At 21.7% G+C, this 22777-nt stretch overlaps 2 protein-coding genes across 2 annotated transcripts in view; one reads left to right on the top strand and one right to left on the bottom strand.

The window, feature by feature from the left end:
* Positions 1-16916, bottom strand: part of LOC129605617 (uncharacterized) — a 28909-nt gene extending 11993 nt beyond the window's left edge. Inside the window, exons 1-4 of the mRNA XM_055515485.1 lie at positions 15393-16916; positions 2517-2734; positions 2111-2269; positions 976-1105 (exon numbers count right to left, since the gene is read on the bottom strand). Of these exons, the coding sequence (XP_055371460.1) occupies positions 976-1105; positions 2111-2269; positions 2517-2734; positions 15393-16758 (1873 nt within the window). The 5' untranslated portion in view covers positions 16759-16916. The remainder of the gene's footprint in view (positions 1-975; positions 1106-2110; positions 2270-2516; positions 2735-15392) is intronic.
* LOC129605616 (uncharacterized) overlaps positions 1-22777 on the top strand; it is a 101843-nt gene that overhangs the window by 13962 nt on the left and 65104 nt on the right. The window lies entirely within an intron of this gene.

Here is a 22777-nt window from a genome sequence, read left to right as displayed (position 1 = left end):
TTATTTAAAAATTTTTAAAGAATAGAATTGTCAAATTTTAAAGAATAGAATTGTCAAATTATGTGACAATAATTGGTGACGTCTAATAAAAGTTTCAAATTATAATCCAAAATACAAATTGTAGGCAATGCATTTTTTTTTTGCAACACAACAAGACTGTTTGTGATATTGTACGATTGTAAAATAGATGACACGGTATGTCAAAGAAAGATTTGTGTAAAGGAAAGATTTTACGTGGAATATTTTTCAATATATATTTAAATCAAATGCTTTTTCTATTTTTACTGTTTAATTTAGAATTTTTTTATATTATTTTATATAAAATTTGACAATAATAATAAATTTAATTTTTTCCACCAAATACCATAAATCCATTTATAACATAATTTTAATTTGACATGTTATTGGATTTAAGGGATAATTATTAAAATTTTATTTGATTTATTGTTAACGATTATTTGAAATTAGTGTAATATCTGTGTGAATATTGTGGTTGTGTGGGTGTGTTGATTGGCTGTTTTGTTGGTGTATATGTTAATTCTTTTCAATTCAAGAGATCAAACTAAATTTCATATATTTTCATTTATGTATTTTAGGATATTTAAGTACTTTATGATTTCTTTTCATTTTTTTTTGTATTTTTATTTTTTGAATAAATTAAATTAAAGTTTAATATTATTTTTATATATTATATTTTTTTGTTTTTTTTTTTTTGTTTTCTCAATGATCAATATGATTGATATATATTATTCTTAAATGATAAACTTGTATTTAAATTAATTTAAATTAAAATATTTATAAGGATATAAGTATATGTATATATGTAAGTATATAATTAAATTATATATAAAGAACATTGATATTAATGCATAAATATACATATATAATATAGTATGTAAAAAAAAATTTTTTTTTTTTTGAATTTATACAAGTATGTAAAATGGTATAAAATTTAGATTTTTTTTTTCAACTAACCACCAGTAGGAGTCTCTAGCGTTGCTGTTCTCATCTGTGAATCAATTTTCATTTGTATACTTGATACTGTTGTATCAATTGGTATATCAATTTCTTGTGATCCGCTAAATCTGTCTGATACTAAAGTTATCTATATGTAATATATAAAGAAATAAATTGATTAATTTTTATATAATTTTAATATATTCAATATTTCTTGAATAATGTAATATATAAAATATAAAATATATAAAAATGTTGTAAAATTTATGATGATTATTTAATAGTGAGATCTGTATCGTTCAGTTTTGCGATATTTAAATATCTGAATTTCACTGCTTAATCTTGATCCAACAAAACAATTTAAAAAAATGTTCTCACATTCAGGAAACGTTAAAAACATTTAGCAAACTCCGACAGTAAAAAAAAATGGTCTTGTGAGAAGTCATAAGGCTAACAGCCTTAGATTTGACGCAGTAAAATTAATAATAAAGTTATTTTCATACAAAATGTGATTGAAGTAAAAAAATTCCAGAAACATTTGCAATTCAGAAACATTGTTCAATTCTAAGAATATCTGGCTGAAATTATTGTGATTTCTAAAAAATCCCATAAATTTTTGTTAAATTTCCTTTTTCATTTTAAATTTTTTTTTTCTTCAAATTCCCATAATATGGAAAAAATTCCTGAATATCGCAAGACTGTTATTGTCAGACTAATGGTAAAGAAATTTCTCATATTCTCTCTTAAAATTTTGAGCATGAATTTGAAACATGCATATATTTACAAAACATAAAGTTTTTAAGTGATTAATCGCATTGTCTTAGTTGGATATGTCCATATATGTATATGTTAGAAATGTTTGTTGTATGAGGACAAAAAGTTAAAGCAGTTTACGAATTGCATTGAAAATTTTTGTGCTGTTACTAATTATGTGTGTAGTAGTTAAATGACAGTAAAAAAGACACTAAAATTGACATAATACTATGATTCAATTTTTTTTTCCAAAATATTTTGGTTTTTGTTTAAATATTGTCTTCTAACAGATTGTGTTTGCAATAAGGTCATACATTTTTTTAAATTAAATGCAAGAAAGAAATTGTTATATTACATTTTTTATTATTATTTTTTTTTATTTTTGTAAATTTAAAATTACCATATTATCTTCTAAATCATTTGAGCTATTTTCTATATTATTCATATCATCCATATAAATAATTTCACCACCTGATCTTAATGCAATTTTTCCAAGCATACCACCAACTGGTTCATTTGTATCTTTTGATTTTCTATCGCCAAACCATATTAAATATAGCTAAAATGAAAAGAAAAGAAAAAAATAGAGAGAAAAAAAAATGAAAAAAGAGAAAATCAATAAAACTGAAAATTTAATTTGAAAATAATTGCATAACTTTTGGCGTAAATTATTGTGATTTATTTATGTGATTTCAATAAAATTTTCTGTTTAATATTTAATTATAACGTAGATAACTGTATTAATTCTCTTCAATTTGAAAATAATAATTTCAATTTGTAAATTTGAGATCTAATATAATACTTACTTTAATACGTTTCTTTAATAATAAAATACCAGCATAATTAGCTAATTCTGGATTTGGTTCAACTGTTTCAGCACAAATAAATACAGCACTATCGTATGGTATTAATTCTGTTGCTTTTAATACACCAGAAAATGGATCAGAATCAGTTGATTCTTTCATACTATTTAAACCAGCTAAAAATGTCCTTGTATTATTTAAATGATAAATTAATGGTAAAGCTGAAATTATATTAAAAAAAAAAATAAATATTTCAATTATTATTTTTATTAATTTTTATAAATTAAATATTTTGCATTCAAAATATTATGAATTTATTTATTTATTTTGATTACAATAAAGGAAGTCAATAATCTTTTTTTCTTTTGAAAAAAAAAATATTCAAAAATTTAATATAAATAAATGTGCAATAATAAAAATTGACTGAGATTAATTACTAAATTTTTTGATTTATTATACAAAAACCTGTAAAATTTTTGATAACAATTTACTTATACATATAAAAATTTTTCCATTAAAATATGCCTTCTTTAAACAATAATAATATATTCAAATTAAATATTTTTAAATATTTAATATTAATAAATAAAATATTGTGTCATCATAGGCATTTATTAATAAACATATGAAAACATTTCATGACCATACTGATTAAATTTATATTAATGAGTGTTTATTTTTTGATAAGAAATAAATTGGTCAGAATATGTGTTTAGAATGTTTGAATCATTTTCTATTTCAGTTTCAGATAATAAGTACGTTTCAAATTCTTTATCACATTCTCTTTTCATACAATGTAATTTTTCCATTATTTTGATTGTAATGTTTTCCATTTTAATATTAATGCAATGTTAATAACCGCGAGAATCAAATAAATACTCAATAGAACAGTTATTATGAATTTGTACACATGTTATACAGGCATCTTTTTACGGAATATTATATGGTTCTCCTGTTGCTGAATTATATTCAAATACAAAATCCATTTTTATATAGGAAAAATCGAAAATTTCAAAATAATATTATAAAGATTTAGATTCCCAATTTTATTTTAATTGAACAATTTATATATAACCAGATTTTCAGGTTATTTTAACTGTAATTGTTTAAATATTTTAATTAACAATATAACAAAATAATAAATTTTACTTTAATTTAAGTGAATTAATTTAGTAATATCCTTTAGTTAGAGGGAAATTATATCTACCAAAAAGAAAAAAAATTATCCATTTGTACTTGTTGAACTTAATTTTATTTTTGTAAATATAAATAACAATTATGTATAATAAATAAGTATATGTGAAGGAAATTCTACAGATCAAAGTTTATTTGTGATAATTTTTTTTTTGATATACACAAAATGTCTTATGGGTCATAATAAATTTTATTGTTGATGTCGTTCATGTTTTTTTTGTTTATTTTTTTTTTTAATTGCTATTTAGCATTTTTCCCAAAAAAAAATTGAAAAAATGTGCTTATTAGTTTCACACCATGTTTCCGTCCGTTTGATCCGTGTATATGTTGTCAAAACTTCTACACCCCTCAGTTCTTATTTTAAATATACATAAATTTTTACTTATATAATTAATTTTTTTCCATCTCCATCCCCACTTAAATCACCATCTCTTGAAATTTTTAAAATTTAAATTTACAGCACCTTATATATTCTCGAAACTATGTAGATTTCCAAATTTCTAACTAAACAAAATTAACGGTAAATACCACGCCATAAGAAAATATAATAATTTTTCTTAACTAATGCAATTAACCCTCTTATTCGATCTTTTAAATTAGTTTTTTTTTTCTAATCCCTAAATGTATGCAATTATTTCAAATATTTTGTTAAATAAATTAAAGTAATTTAGAAGCAGTATGTTCAGTTATTAAAAGGAAAAGTGCTACTTTATAAATCATTGGTTTGACCAAAATTTATTAATTTTTTACTTGACTAATTCATAATTAGTATATTAAGTATTTTTATATATATATTTATATTATTAATATGTGTGCATGAAATTAAATTAAATATTATTGTATAAGAACATTTTTATGTTACATTGTTTTTTTCTTGTTATAATGAAAATTTTATGATCCGGCTTCTTACAATTCCATAACAGACGGAAATTTACTTATGTTTTTTTCTTTTGTTTTTTTTAAAATAATTTTTAGTTGAATTCCGTGTTCGCTACCGGTACAATAATAATAATAGCTTGAGGAATATTTTTTTTTTTAATAAATATTAAATTTTATTATTTAATTCGAGTAATTTGATTAAATATTTTTTTTTTTTTGTTATTAAGATTTATTAATATATTCAATTAAGTATATACGATTAATTTGTGTATTTTGTATAAAAAAAATAATATGCTAATATTATAAAGGAACTACATTAATAAAAATTTTATAAGAACAAATATTTTTAGTTTAATTTAGTGGAAAAGTGATGTAGAATGAAATTTTAAAAGATTTTAATGAAAAATAGGATTGAAATAAACTCAAAGTAGAGTTGATAGATGCAGTTACTCCTTATAAGGCGTGCTCTTGAATATCACAGTTTTTTGAATATTGCCGCAAATGTTATAATAATCTAATAAGAAGCAAAAATTGAGGAAAAATTAACGTAACAGAAATTGCAATTTAACCCCTGATTATGCAACAAACATATCAGTTTTTAGACATTATAAATATATTTTAGAGGTAATTTATGTTATTTTACAATAAAATTCGAGTAATAATAAGTCTGGTTTGTTAATATTGATATTTTAATATAGTATCACATTTTTTTAACTCAATCGTTAATTTTATTTGAATAAATTCTTCTAAGTTGAAAATTATATTATACGCTTATGCGTTATAATTAGAAACTCATTCATTTTCTTCTCATCTATGGTGAGTAATAAGGGTGATAATTCGATTACGTTATTGGATTAAAAATGTTCGAATTAAAATTTTGAATACATTACAAACTGAATTCGTTCGCTATATTTCATTTAATTTTCGTACTTTGGAATATATATATATATTGTAATTTAAAAACAAATATTATTTTTCAATATATTGCAATACCTATATATAAATAAATATTAAAATTTTTCAAAACATCTGTACAAATTCTTAATATATGTATATAGGACATCAGATTAAAAACCTCGTGTAATGAGTATAATATGCAAGTTTAAATTTTAATTCTACATAAAATGATAAATTTAACAATAAATTTATTATTGCATGCACTTATGTTGCACATGCACTTTCAATTCATGTACCAAATGAGCTTATCAAAAAAAAACAACTTCTAAACAAAATGTCATTGAACTACGAGTATGTATGTATAATATATAGATAAAATTAAGGTCACTAAAACAAATTTTATTTAATCTAAATTTTTTAAATTTTTTTTTCTTATTTTTTAAAATCTATTAATATAAAATTACAATAATAATATTACAACATTTCAATTATAATAAATTAAAAACCACAAGTTCTTTATCAAGTAAATTCAAGGCAAAAAGTAAATATTTGTAGAGCTTTGCATAAAATTATATTGAATGATTGTGGTTGTAAAAGCAAGAACAAAAACATTTTATATATATACAAATAATATAGAATAATATAAAATATTAAAATTATTAAGATCTTAATATTGAAGTTAAATATTTAGTGCAAAATAAATTAAAATATGCACATTTTAAATTTATTTAATTCTAAATTTGAATTTAGAAAATATTGTTTTTCCCTATAATAAAAATTAATTATATTTTGTTGATTTTATTTGAAATTAAAATTGAAAAATGTGATCTTGCCATCTGTCTATTAAAAATATTCAAAATATGGTTATGAATTAAAAAAAATATTGTTGTTTTGACATTTTTAGGTCTTAACATTAATAAAAATAGAACATGTCCTGTAATTATTTCATATTTGCATATTAAGTGAAGTGAAAAACAATTTTCTAATTCGGGAAGTGGAAAATCTTAAATATGTAATTAGAATTGCAAATTTATGGTAATTGCAACTAAGTTGAATTTTGAACATATTAAGTATAGGAAATTGAATAATTTTTGGTTCGTATTTATTCTTTGCTTTTTGTCTAACTTACATTTTGACTCTAATTTGTTTCTTGGTTTGTAAAGATTTCTAAATGAATATGTATACATATATATAATATGTATACGTACACTGAAAAAAGAAATAGGAGCGATTACCCGTTTTTTGAAACATTAGTCCTATTTTTATGAGAATAAGCGGTATAGTGGAGATTTTTTAGAATTATTCCTATTTTTTTTTGGAAATTTAGACCAGTTTGTTTAACAAACACTTAATATTTTTTTATAACAATTCTCGTGCTAATAATGATAAGAACAATTTTTTTAAGAATATTTCATAAAATTATATGAGTTTACACTAAAAATTTTCAAAATATGGGAATTAGATACGAAAATTCAAGAGCAATTCTAAATAGTTATAACAAAATTTGTCCAAAAATGTTTAAAATAAGCTAAAAAACAGAGAATTCCTGCTTTAATTGAAGTAATGCTTGTTAAAAAATGAACAATATTTACTAACAAAAATAGGAACAACACAGTGTCAATGTAAGAAAGATTGCCATAAATATAACAACGTTTCTTAAAAAACTAGTAATATTTCCTAATAAAAATGAGAAAATTTTAATGCCAATATGAGAAATATTACTATAATAATAGTAATAATTCCAAAAAAGAATGGATAATTAGCTGAAAAAATTAGGAAAACTCAATGTTAAACTAGAAAAATTTCTCTTATTTGTTGCAATAATCCCCAAAAAAACTAGCAAAGCTGATTGAAAAAAAGAGAAATTTTATTACAAATATAGCAACGATTCTTAAAAAATTGGCTTTCTCAACTGAAAAAAGTAGGAAATATTGAGTATAAACATAAGAAATACTAGTGCAAATATAATAATTTTTCCTAAAAAATTAATAATATTTGCTGAAAAATTGGAGAAAGATTCTTGAAATTCCGAGAAGTTTTACTATGTGTGTTCTATAACTTTTCTTATTATTACAGGAAGTTTTTCTGTTTTTGTATAGGCATATATACTAAAATCCAAACATCAAACATATTATATTGTTTTAAAAAAAACGAAATTTATTTAACATTTTTTAAATACTTACGATCTAATTACATCAAATGAACTATTATTCTTAAAAATAAAAGTTTTTACTTTAAATAAATAAAAATTTTTCAAACTGCTTAATTTGATATTGACTTATAAATAATATACATATGTATTATAAAATTTAATCATTTTATTAATTATATAAATCATTATAATAATTATAGGAATTTAATTCTGGAAGCGTAAGGCATTTAAAATTTTCAAAATAATCTTGAATAGTAGAATTGAATTTTCGGTTCAGTCTGAAAAAAAAGAAAAATGTTTTTTTATGTGAAGTGTATAAAATTATGCGTTAAAATAAATTTTAAGAGTTAATAAAATAAATAAAAGAAAGATCATTATTAAAAAAACAATTTAAATCGTTTTTGCGAGTGTTTATACCCGTATACTAGTATTTTACTAGTATTTATCCAGAATAGTTTAACTGTTTCCCATCGGTCAATACACTATTTTTAAAAATTTCAGTTTGTCTTCCATTGTTTTATCAGAAGCAATATTAGTTGAAAATTCTGTTTTTGAAGAAATGAAGCATTTTTTTCCTGCTGGTGTATACTGTGTTGGTTCTGAAGAAATAATTGAATTTGTAAGCATAGTCTTATGTATGTACGAAAACTTAAAGAAACATTTTCAAATAAAAATAAAGTGAGCCAAAAATTTATAAAATTTAAACTTTATAATATTGCTTACCTTGAAAATCTTCAACAAGTTCAGACAAGCCCCAATCCTCTAATTTATTCACAACAAACGCGTCCATTTTATGCAAGGTTTTGCCTCTAAACACACTTTTTAATTACACTTTTTTTTCAAATAATTTTAATATTTTTTAAATCAAAAATTCAGCACTTAAATTTTTTACTTTATTTTTTTTTAATTTATTATATTAAGTAATTTCTATTACTTGTTACAATATTTGCACTTTTATGCTATAAACTAATGAACCGGTTAACGCTACAAAATTTATTTCACGACTGAAGCGAACCTGTACATTTTTAGAGAGTAAAACCAAAACACGCTTTCTCTTCTTTTTAGGAAAGTCTCTCATAATTTTTGCAGCGATCTCCTTGATTTTAGTAGAATTTCCTATATGTTTACAACGGTCGCTTTGATTTAGGAAAATTTACTATATTTGTTGGTAAGCGTTCTTACTTGCAAAAGAAAGCATTTTTACTACATTTTTAAGAATACTTGCTAAAAATATAGGAACCAATACATTGTTGTGTTATAATTTGATGATGCGCTAGAAAATATTTTACCTATTTCTTTTATATTTTAAACGAAGTTTTCGAAAGATTTACTATATTTATTTGTTTGAATACACTACTTGCATTAAAACACATATTATTACAATTTTGAGATTATCTGCTAAAAAAATAAGAATCACTATTATGTTTTATTAGAATTTTTATCAATAGGAAGAAAAGTTTTCTATAAAAAAATATAACTTTTCCAAGTATTTTAATGATGAATATTAGTTTTTTAATAACATGTTTTGAAAAAATTTTAGTAAATATTCCTATGTAAAAAGTAATTCTAGCTGCAATAAACTTATCACTTACATAATTAATAGGAGATATTATAGTTTTATTCGATAAAAATTCCCACAACTATTAGGAATTTGTGATACTTTTTTTTATTCTGATCCTCAATAAAGTAACAAATTATGTACATTAAATTGGAGACATTACTATAAAAACATACAAACGTTCTTGTTCAAATGTGAACTTCTATTATATTTATAAGAAAATTATTGTAAATATTCTTATAAATATAGGAATTTTCGTTTGTTAAAATATATTATTTGAAGCAGACTTACTGCAATATATAGTAAGATAGATTATAATTTTATTTAGCTACGCATCCAATAAATATAAGAAAAAATACCAAGTGACTAAATTGATATTGCCATTGTAAAGGTTCAAAAAGAAATAGGCGATTGTCTCAAAAATATAATAATTTGACTCAAAATAATTGGAAAATTTACAAAAAAAGGGGTTCTTATAAAAATGGGAAAATTTATTATCCATTTTTTTTTCAGTGTACTTAAAATAAAATATATTTTTAAAATTATTTGATTTTTTTTAATAAATTTCATTTACTTTTCTTCCCATTACAGGTTGGTACATACTTAAATATATTTTTTATTTGATGAATTTTTTTTCGAAACTGTAAAGGTAATTTGTTAAAAATAAATTTTTTTAAATAAGAGTTTCTAATTTGTTTTTTATTAAAACAAATGATTATATTTCATAGTTTCGAATTTAATTTCAATTATATTTTTAATTAATATGGTTTGTCTAATATTATATAAAATTAATATTTCCGCCCGCTAAAATTATTCGAATTACTATTATTTTTACAATAAAAAGGTATTTAATCAATAAAATTAAATTTGTTCTCGTATTAATTACCAATCATTATTCGGAAATTTTAGGAATTGAACACTAAACTAATTAATTATATACAGAAAATTTAAGTACTTATTTATAATAGGAAAATTCAAGTATATCTGCAAGAGATATAATTAGCGAGTTTTTTTTTAATTTGTGTACCTTAAAATTACATAAATATAGTTCAGAAAATTCAATAACTTGTTAATGAAAGTCTTATTGTATATAATTATTATTATAAATTCTTTTTAATAATTCATAATAATTATTCCCAAAATAATTATTATGAATTATTAAAAAGAATATTTTTTTTGGTGAGGAAAAACTTGTACATCCGTGCGTGTGTATGTGCATATAAGGAACATCAACTTTTTAACCTTTATTTTAAATTTTCTTGTTTTATAATTTTCTCTAAATTTATTTACTTTCCAAGTTTCCACTTAAATTTTAACCTTTTTATATTATTATTTTTCAGGTTGTTGTAGTTGTTGTATGTCTTCTTGACATGACATTGACCGCATTATTATTAACTTGTTTCTTTCCATACACATATGTACATACATAAAATATAATATCAAAAGCCGCGTACTCAAATTGTTCGTTTATGAATTAAAAATTCTTTCCAGTTTTTTTTTCTTTTCATATTTATTTTACATATTCGCGAGATAATAAATTTTTTTTATTTTCGATTTTATAATATAATTGTAAATAAAATATAAGAACACAAAAAAAGAAGTAAAACTGGAACTTAAATGGCAAATTAATTTCAGTTTTTTTTTTCCAATTCTGACAACATAACGCAACACGGCCGGCGATTGAAACTGCGGTAGCTCAATCTATAAATTATTGTAATGTGTTAAATTTTTATTTTATTAGTATTGCATTGCATACCTTGACAACTTGATTAATCTAGTTAAATCAAAGATTTTTTTTTTTTATTTAAAATAAAAGTTCTTGTATATTTAAGCACATTAGGTATAGTTATATTTTGTTTATGTACATATGAAATACTTCTATGTAGGTAAAAAAAAATATTAGTAAATTGAGATCAATGTCATAAAATACAATTAAATATAATTTAAATATCGATACATCGATTAATTAATAACTTGTTTCAAGTCAAAAATTACTTCAATTCTATGCCTGTTCCAATACAAACTGTGACTTTTTCATAAACATGCGTTTGTTGCTCTTGTATATTGAAGTATAATAAGGCATGTAAAAAAAGCTAATGTCGTGTTAAATGTAAACTAATTTATAATTGCAATTTTAAATTTCTTAATTATAGTACAGATCAACGTTTAAATTTTCATACTATATTTAAAGAAGAAATAATATTATTTCTTCAAACAAAAATTTGCATAAATTTTTCGGATAGAACGCAATTTGAATTAATTATTTTTTAGATTAAGTTTAAGGTTTATATATAGAATGTCCAAGATTCGATAGTACTCCCGTGCTAGAAAGATAGAATGAGTGTAAATTAAGATTAAATTTTTTAATTTTTATTTCGAATTATTATAGACTTCAAATTAGTCCTTTCTAAAGGTTGTCTAATTTTTAATTCTAATTTCATTTTTCCTAACAACTCTTGAAATATAGGAAGTAGAACAAATATGGTATATCTTACTTTAAGGCTTTATTTATAATTTTCAATATACCACATTTAAAAATTTCCTAACAATGCGAAATATATTGCGTTTCAATTATTTTTGTATAACTGTGGCCAAATTGACTCATTAAAAATTTGATATTAGAATGCAATTGCTATATATGAAGCGCAAATTAAGTAAATAAATAAATTATTATAAATATTTATCTTTAGTCATTACTTTTAAAAAGTTATATATATATATATATATATATATATATATATATATATGGTTCTCTTTTTAATTAAATCAAAATATTGTAATTGCAATTATATATACAACTATGGTAAGAATTCGGTGATAATTGTAGAACGTTCATACATGGAAAGAATCTATATAATATTATATTATATGCATACATATGTATATTATATATATATATATGGAGAATATGGTCTATCTATAATATTGAATCATTTGTGCTAAAAGGAATTTAATTCATTGAATTCAAATCACATAAGAAATCACATAAAGAATAACAAGTTAATTTATTTTGTGATCTGCTTTGTATAAAATAAAAAACAATATAATGTACAATTAGTATTAAAAGTTGAATTTTCAATAAAAAAAAAAGGAACAATAAATTATTTATATCTAAAATATATTTCAGATTATATTAAGCTGATAATTATTTAAATAAAATAATTCTATCATTAAAATTTTATTAATTATTATTGCGCGTCTTATACAAGAAGATTACCTTGTTATTCAAATTCTTTCTTGCTTTTAATTTTAAATATTTTTTTTTTCATGAAATATGAATACAATACACGATACGTGAGCAACAATTAAAATCACTTCCTTCCTAAATTTAATGTGCCTCTTTTTTCTGTTATTCTCATAAATTCCAATATTATATAAGAAAAAAAAAAAATTGTTTCATTGTTTAAAATAGTTTAACATTTTAATCCAATATGTAATCTTTTAGGCACAGGCTTTTGTTAATGCATTTTTGATATAAGAGAATTCTATGACCTTAAAAATTGTCTGAACGCATTCCGAAATTTCATTCAATTCCTTAAAAAATTTAATTATTCTTATTAATTTTCTTCATAATACTTTAAGGCATTATGATTTTAAATTTTAAATTTAGTTTTTTGAATGACAAGTGCATTGATGAAACTAAATGATATAATTGAAAAATTTCTCAAAATAAAGTTGATTTTTTTTTTTGTTATTTTATGTTATACAAGGCTTATATTGAAGTGCTTAATTGTTTCTTCAACAACTATGCGATTAAGCCCATGTTACATAATGTTCTGAATAACTAAAAAAAAAACAACTTGTGCTCTTTAACATTTTTTCTCAAATGAAAATTCAATAATTTTAATAATTCCTTTATCATTCAATAGTACTCAAAAATTTGTAAAATTGGCAACACTGAAAGGAAAATTTTTTGAAAACATCCATTAAGAAATGTCGAAATACGAGTACATATAAATAAGTATGTATGATAAAAAGCATTAACATATAGAAATCTTTCAAACAATTCAAAAAACTCTTTTATAATTTTTTAATTGTAAAAAATATTTTAATTAAATTTCAAATATAAAAATACAATTTTGTATACCATTCATAGTATGCAAATAAAATTATGTCATAATATTAATATTATTTTTAAATGTTATATTACAACGGTTATGCTCTAAATATTAAATCAGTCAAGCACCCTATTCTATATCTACTTCATACTATATTATTAAATTCCTTCATCACAACTATATGTATGTACATCACGTTTATATATAAATATATTATTTAAAACTTTGAATTTTAATTAAATGCATACCTATTTTATTAAGGCACTTAAAAACCTATAATTTATTATAAATTATAATATACATACATATTTGAATATCGTATCTCTAATGAAAGATTTTTCTAAATTATTGTCTGCGAAAAGCTCTTTGATTCAAAGATGTTGGTAAACTATGGCTAAATTGCTAGAAAGATCTATCGGTCTGCAAAAGATTTCTGTTGGTGCAGCTATAGGGAGGAATGAAAGGAAGATACGCTAATCCAAATCTTATATATTTAAATTTATAGTTTGTAAACATAAAAGAAAAATTTTTCGAGCCATAATTATTTACACTTAAAAATAAGGCTGAGCTTTTTTTTGATGACAGCATGAAATTATTTTTAAGTTAGAAAATTATTCAAAAACGAATATTAAATTACAATTTCCATTTGTTTAATTTAGTAATGTATTTCTATGGGGATGCGATAATATCTACATTTTTTTAAAACCATAAGATTAATGATAAAATTCCGTAAAGTTAAAATAACGATGCGAGGCGATGCGAATATGTCATGCAATTATGGTTATTTTTTTTTCTTATTTTGTTGTCTCTTAATCTTTGGTTTTTTATTTTATTTTTGTATATTTTTTATTTTTTTCATTGTTATTATTTTGTATTCTTATATTATTTTAGAGACAACACGTTTGAAGTACAATATTATAATAACAAAAATGTGAATGACTTTACACGTCCTTCTCAAATTTCAAAAAAGCTCAACTCAAAACAAAAAAAAAACTAAAAATTCTGTTAATATATACATACATACACACTCATATTGTATAGGAATAGCGCATAACCGTGTGGGTACTGTAAAAAACGTGAACCATAAACTTTTGTAATTTTCACATATTTCACATATTTTTCATAATTATTTTTCTTTTTGATTTTTTTTTTTCAGTGTATTTATTAATAGGAATATTATGGTGGCCTATTACACCAATATGCCATTTATGTACTTGCTCTTCTCAGTCTTCAAATAATCGTATAAAATTGAATATAAAAATTAAAATATTAAAAAGTAAATTTTGAAGCTGTGCCTGTTGTGATCAACATCATTATCATTGTTTATGATCATGATTAGCATTTAAAGATACCAATTGTCATTATATTTAAATTTTTTTTTCATTTAAATGGAAAAAAAAGTTAAAAATTGCATAATTTATGAGTTTGCATCATAAACCAAAAAAAAAAAAAATTTGTATGAACGCATTACATATTTAGTTTGTAAACAATGTGCTTATATAAATGCATGTATTACAATTATAGTTGAAGTTATTATAGCCATTTACACATAGAGGTAGGTGTATTGTGTATACAAACATAATAGAGAATAAAAGACAAAACGTAGAGTCGAAAGATAAGTACCTAAATAATTGAGGTGAATATAGAAAAAAAAATATGTATTAAGTGCGGTGGCGCTTCAAAATAATGGTTGATTGATAGTGAATGGCATATTTTGGTACTATTTTTATCTATTTTTATTTTTATTTGTTTTATCTTTATTGTCAGTTTTTTATGACTGATGTAGTAATGATCTTTAATTTGGTAATTAGACACATATTTGATATATTTGAATCAAATCTATGAGGTATTTCTAACATAAATTTTTTTGGAGAATTGGTTTGAAGGACTTGATTTATTATAGAAGGCAACCAATTAAATAGGGAAATGTGTCACAACCGGTTTAGGAGGCAGGAGCTCTGGACGGTCAGTTGGTTTTCGACTGACTTTATTGACAAAAAGTTTTAACTTTGCTCAGTGTTAAATATAATAGATTTATAGAACAACAAAGTGAAAAACAAACGTTACAAGCGAGTTGAATGGTCACGGAAAATTAAGTTTAAAACTAAAATAAAATTTATAATAAATATTTATAAACTTACCGGTTCTATTAACTAATGCCAATAATATAATATCTAATTCAGTATTCGGTCTCAATGCATTCTTCCATAATACTCTTGCTCTTTCTAATACATTTTCTGATGGATCAATAATAGCAGCAATTGGATTTCTTGAATATGGATCTTCAATAAAATCTCTTAATTTCTCATATGGACGTTTTGGTTTCTCATCGGAATTAATTTTTTTTGGCTTTTTAACACGCTGTTGTGTATTTTGTATTATTGTTGGTGTACCAATTGTTGTTGTTATTACTATTGTTTCATTTTCAACAGTATTACCATTATTTATATTTATACCACTACCACTTAATGCAGTATCACTTGTAAATGCAATATTTTCTTGATGTAATGCTTCTTGTAATGGTAATTCTTGTATTGTTTTACTTTGTAAATCACTTAATAAACCTTCTGTAAAATCATTTGAATGATTATAGACTTTTAATAAATTATTTTCATCAATTTCATCTGTATAAAAAATATTTTGTTTCATTTCATTTGCCATTTCTGATGTATCATTAATTTCAGCTGATACCAATAATGTTGATGAAGATGATTCAGAATCATTATCATCTATATTTTCACCATCAGCAACAATACCATAATTTCTATCATCTGTATCTGTATCTGTATCTGTATCCTCATTATAATATTTACCATAATTATTTTCACCAGCAATTTCAGTTTCATTTTCATTTGTTTCAATCATTGTATTTTCTTTACTATTTTCCATTGATGACGATACTGATGATAATGGTGATGATGATATAGCCGTTGGATTTATATTTAATTTTTCAAGAACTTCAGTTATTGAACTACTATTTTGTTCTTGTCTTAATTGCATTAAAAGATCTGGTATTAATGTTGTTATTAAAAATTTTTTATTTGTTTCAATATCATCTGTTTCATTTAATTCATCTAATTGAGATGGTATATCAATTTTTATTGGTTGCTGTTGTAGTGGTGTTTCAGTTGCTGTCATTTGTTTTGTTAATGTATCTGTTATATTATCAATATCTGTTTTATTATTTTCTTCTGATATAGATTTATTTTGTTGTTCTTGATTATCATTATTATTATTATTATTAATATCACCATCATTATTATCATCATCATTATCATTAGAATTTTGTTGTGATTTACTTAATAATTCAGCATAATGTTTTGTTAATTCTTTAATTATTGGATCTGACATATCCGTTGACATCGGATTTAAATTATTAAAATTTGGTGTTTCAACATAAGTAGCACTATCATCAGAATTTGTTTCTTCGGCAACTTGACATGTTATTATTAAAAATTCTAATAAACTTAGAATTAAATAAATTGCTGTGATTTTTTTAAGGAACATTGTGTTATAAAGTTTTAATAAATATTTTTTATTTTGGTATTATTTTAATTTTTATTAATTAACAATTAATTTGTATTTTTTTAGTGTGTTTTACTTTTATATAATTTCTTAAAATCAGTTTTACATCACTTTATTAAGATTTATTTCAAAATTGGTTTGTATGAGTTCGACTATAGGCTCATATTTTCTTAAATTCCTGATTTTTTTTAAAAAAACACTTTCTGTAAATAAAAACAAAATTATTAATTAATGCAACACTTGATTTTATTTGCGATGTTAAAATTTGGGAAGGTTTATCCTTCAGTTTTCGTAAATAATTGTTCATTAAATGTTTAAAATAAATTTTTAAATTTAATTATTTTAATTTTTAAATTAATTTTAATTTAAATAGAATCGAAATTAAATTACTTGCAGCACATTTATTCATTAAACAGGAAATATTACATATTTTAAATTATAAAGCACTGTTTTTTATCACTATTTATTTGAAGGCTCAAATTAAATATTAACCAAAAATCACTTATATCAAAAATATTTCTTAATGTCACCTATTTGAAGACAATTATGGGAATACTTTTAATTGAGAATAAATGAAATATTTATTTATATTACTAACCTACCACTATATCATAAATTAAGAGTTGTAAAATGAGTGTAATTTTTATTTATGCAACCTGTATACTTTAATTTTTCAGTTATTATTTTGTTAATATCCCATATGTAAGTGTTGAGTCACATGTATTGAATGGATACACATATTGTATGCATATATGAATTTATATATATATTACGAGTATATGCGTTTTCTTAAGAATGTCTCATTTTGTAAGATATAAAAATTTACTATTACAAATTATGTAAATTTATATTAAAAATTTGTTTAAAAAGTTGTTTCATTTAAAATTCTAATTAGCCGGCTCTATATATGTATTTGCTAATTACAGTTATGAAAATTTCTACAATGTATGAACTTTCATTTAATATTACCATAAAATAATTCCAATTATTGGGTTATTAAAATGTAGAGCTTATTACTAAACCTCTGTCATAGAAATATGTTAGCACAATGAATATTGACAAGAGAATATATAGTAGAACGGGTGAATTTTCAATCTAAATCTTAACATACTTAATATATATAGCTGATATATACAATTAAAATAGAAGACTTGTTAAAAAAATTTGCGCATATTTGCTATGCTATTTATAATTTAATTAGAAAATTTATTAAGCAGAATTATTTTTATTTTTAAAAGTATGTATACCATTTAATTAAGAATTTTATTTATTAATTCTACTTTTATTATATTAATAATATTATTAAATTATTATAGAATTTTTATAATACTTTTTCTTTTATAACAATTTTATTCTAGTATATACATTGCATTTTTTTTATCTACTATTAATTTTTTGATTTAAAGCATACAAATATTATATTGATTGATTGATTGATTGATTTCTTATTAGTATAGAAAACAATAGTAAAATTAATTTTAAATTCTGGTATGCTTGAATGCAAATTTAAAAATTATAATTTGTAATAAATAATAAATTTATTTGACATGTTTTTATATAAAATTTTAAAATCACAATTTAATAATCATTGAGGAAAACAAAATATTGAATATGTATATTACCAAGAAATATGGAAAAAATTATTGTTATATAATATACATAGTAATACAGAGTGGTCCGTTTATGGCGTAAAAGCGCTCGGTGGTGATTCGTTTGAGTTGAAGCTACAACAATAAGTTTTTCAGAAGTTTTTTTTCTCAATGATGTAGGCCATTTAACGATATGCCGACAATTTGTGTCAGACTTGCCGTTTTCGAGTTATCTGAAAAAAATCTGAAAACTTTTCAAAAAAAGGTTAATTATTTGAAATGTCTTCTACAACTTTGCTATACACAGCTTTCATATCGCATTCACTGTTTGTTAGGAAAAGTAATAATTTATATAAATAAATAATTTTTTCAAAAAAAAATTCAAGACACAAACCTTCATTTGTATTTTTACAATTTCTTTAATCCGATTTTTTTCAACCCTCCAAAACTACGACTATAGATGTCCGAGTTTACATCAAAACGATTTTTTTTGCTAAAATCTTCGCGCAGGGAATTACCCCCCGGAACACATTTACACCAGAACTAGACCACTTTGTAAACATTTGTGTATTTATATAAGATTATATTATTAAAGAAAAAAATAATTTTTATTTTAAATTCCAAGTTAATTAAATTATATATTTGAATTAAAAACAAAAAGTAAAGGAGATAAGTAACCTTCATGGTATAGTATAATTTTTTTTTATTCACCATAGTTATTATTGTTATATTAAAATTCTGATTTAATTGAATTATATTTATTACCTTACTTTAATTTTCGTAAACTTTGAGAAAATAATAATTTTAATTGTTATATATATATATGTATAAGTATAAAAGTTCATTGTTTCATTTAATTAATAATTCACACACAAACCCATAATATTAAAATTTGAAAATAAATTATTGAAAAATTATTGTAGCAAGTTATATAGAAAACAAAAACAACTATAATTAATAATGAATTTTATTATTTATACAAAAATAAAAAAAAAAAACGATCTACCAGAAGAAATGTTCGTCAGTACTTCTCCTTAATTACCATTTTATATGAATGAGGTATATATAGTTGGGTGTGTTATACTCCCCCTGGAATGTTTCATTTTATAATATAAAACTAGAATTAAGAATATAAACCAGTATTTAATTAAGTGTTTAAAACCTTTCCAATTGAAAACAGTTACAAGAAATCTTCATATTACTTGAAGTTTTTAATAAGTTTAACAATATATTTATAGTAGATCGCGTACAATTCAGACAGCAATTCCTTAAAATTTTCTATACAAACTTTTTAAATTAATTTTTACTTTAAAAAAGGCCGAATTTAAGAGTGTTATCAATACTCAAAAATAGTGAATGTAATTTTTAATAATAAATTCTTATAAAAATTATTTCGAATTATTAAAGCTCTATATAAAATCACATTCCAATTTTTTTTTATTCCATTCAATGATTTTTAAAATGCATTGCAAAAATAATTTTAGCAATTAATAATATTGTAATAGTAATGACATTTTAATTTTTTTTTTAATAATTAATTGAAATTAATAAAAAAATAAATTTTTAAGGTTAATAATAAAATCAATCAATTATATTAACCACAGAAAGCAAAATATTGGTAAAAAATAAATTAAAAAAAATTTTTATTATGGTTGACATTAAAATTGAACAAAAAAATAATACAAAATAAGGTGATTTTTTTAATTAAATAAATTTTCATATTCAAAAATTTAAAGTTCTAGAAATGAATTTTTCTAGAAAGAAATTTTTAAACAATGTGGGTAAAATTAAAATTTTTTTTGTAATGGTCAAATTTTTAATCAAATCAAACTGGTTTTTTTTAATATAAAAAATTCAAGGTTCTCATGTAATAAGGAAATGAATTAGAGCCAAAATTAAAATGATTTATAAAAAATTACAATTTATTCGGATATTTCTTAGGTTTGAGAGGCAAAAGAGTATTTTATTGTAAAATTACATAAATATTTTTTTTTGGTTATGGTTGTCATTACAATTATTTCCTTAAACAAATCAAATATTAAATTCCCATGAATATAACACTTATGTATATGTTATATAATATTCAATTATATAATTTACAAATTTTCATAATTTATAGAGAAAAAAAAGCAGCATTTTTTCTATTTTTATTTACGGAAACTCGCATAGATTAAAATGTTATTGCTTTTTTTTTTTATTCTTTATTAGTTTATTTTGTTTTGATTCAAATTTGAAAAAAAAAAAATTTTAATTAATTTAAAATAATTATTTTTTTTCATTACTATGAATATATTAGTAATTTCAGTATTTTAATATGGGAATTATAAACCAGTTAATTTTAGTAGCAAACACTGTATACATACATACATATGTAATATTTATATTTGTATATATATAAATAGAAATAAATTAATGGTCAAGGTTAAATTATTATAAAAATAGAATTACAACATTAACAAAACAAAAATGAGAAAAAAAAAAGAAAAAGAAGTTAAGAAAATTGCTTTTAGGCTATTTTTTATATAATTTTAACCGTATTTTTATTAAATAAATTTAATACAGATAATAAAAAATATACATACAAATGTATATAGCAGTCAATTTTATTATTTGAATATTAATCAGGGACTAACATCTTATACTATCATATATCTTGTTTGATTTGATATCAATTGTACTATCAAACATCTTGTTTGATTTGATTTTTAATTTTGGTGAAAGTTTGATTTGAAAATCTTCATTACTATTTGCATATTTTTGACAAAATCTACGATGTATACCTAAACTCAATTTAAAATCAGACTTTGTCTATCATCAAATAATAGAAATTACTCTATTCTACTAACAGACTTATTGTTTAGTTTTTATTTTCGTTATTAATTTCGTAAAAAAATTATTAAATTTTGACATTAAGTTTGATGGCCATGAGATAAGTTCAAGTTTGATATGTAAACAGTCATAAAACTTAATTATAGATTTAAACTTAAATTTTGTCGTACATAAGCATATTTAGACAGTACCTTCGTGTATTTTGTATGATGATAATTTAATTAAATTCATATCGAACAAAAAGTTTTATGTTTAAACTTTTCGTTATTTAGAGTGCATTATTCATACAATTATGTTTCTTTGAGAATATAAATAAGCTATTTAAATTGCCACACAATATATGTATATATATATCTCATTATATAAGTTTGGATTGAATATAATTCAAAAAAAAATTATTTAATTTTCATTTCCTTTACCTTAATTTTCATATAAATCAAAGTGTAATTTAAAACATTTGAATTAAAATATCGTAGATCTTAAAAATATAACATTTATTAATTTATTTTATATATTTATACCGTTTCTTAAAACTGTAATAATATTATATAATTCATGTATTTGAAAAGATTTTCTGTTGTCTTAATTTAAATATTTTTTATATTTTTTTATATTTCCGTAAATTTTTTTCTATGTATACACAAATGTTATATATTTTAAATTAATTACTGTCAAAACTACCAAAATATTTGAGTATTTTATATTTCTTAATTATTGTTTTTTTTTTTTAGTAAATTTAAAATAAACAAATGTGATGTGGTCAGCACATAACCAATCGGATTATGTATTGTCTAGTTTAGCAAAAGTGTCACAAAAGATTATGGAAATCCCTTTTAAACTTTTTCCTTTCCTTCCAATTTTAAGGACACTAGTAAGCTTTTACTTAACATAATATGTAGAAAAATATAAATATGGTTCTTAGTATAGAGTTTGGCTTTGTGCCATTCGAATTATCTGAAAATTAGTTAGTTAGTTTCGGTAACAGACAGAATTCATATAATAAATTTCATGGAATTCCGTCGCTTAGTACCGTCAAAATTAGTGATTCATAAAAAGTTCTCCTTTACGAGATTGCAAAATTCGAAAAATTCGTGACATACCCACAATAAATTCAAATATAAAATTTCATTTAAATTGGTTATCCGAATTGGCGATACACGTGTAAATATCTCTTTAAAAATGTCTATTTATGCTTCCCTACAATAGAGAAATGGGTTTCAATTGAAAACTCGATGTACAAAATTTGATGCCATCACATAACCTCCCTTGTTGTATGCAATGCAGTCGGTAAAAATCACAATTCATAATATTTTGCTTAATTTTAAATATAAATATAAAAATTGTTTATGATTTATTATTAAATTGGAGGCAGTTAAAGTTAAACTTAAAATATTGTTATACGCCATTAATCTCTGTATAAGCGTTAACAATTTTAAGTAATAAATCTCTTTTGTTTTCTTTATTATTTTTTTTTTCAAAAGAAGTTTATTTGAGTTCACTTCCCTTTCAAGTGGTTTGTACTATAGAGTGTACTATCATTATGTGTAGAGTGCTATGTGGATTTTTGCTCATATTAAAATGGT

The sequence above is a fragment of the Condylostylus longicornis genome, unplaced genomic scaffold (genome assembly GCF_029603195.1).
Source record: "Condylostylus longicornis isolate FDR11 unplaced genomic scaffold, ASM2960319v2 ptg000013l, whole genome shotgun sequence".
Classification (NCBI taxonomy): domain Eukaryota; kingdom Metazoa; phylum Arthropoda; class Insecta; order Diptera; family Dolichopodidae; genus Condylostylus; species Condylostylus longicornis.
This window is presented reverse-complemented; position numbering and strand designations above follow the sequence as displayed.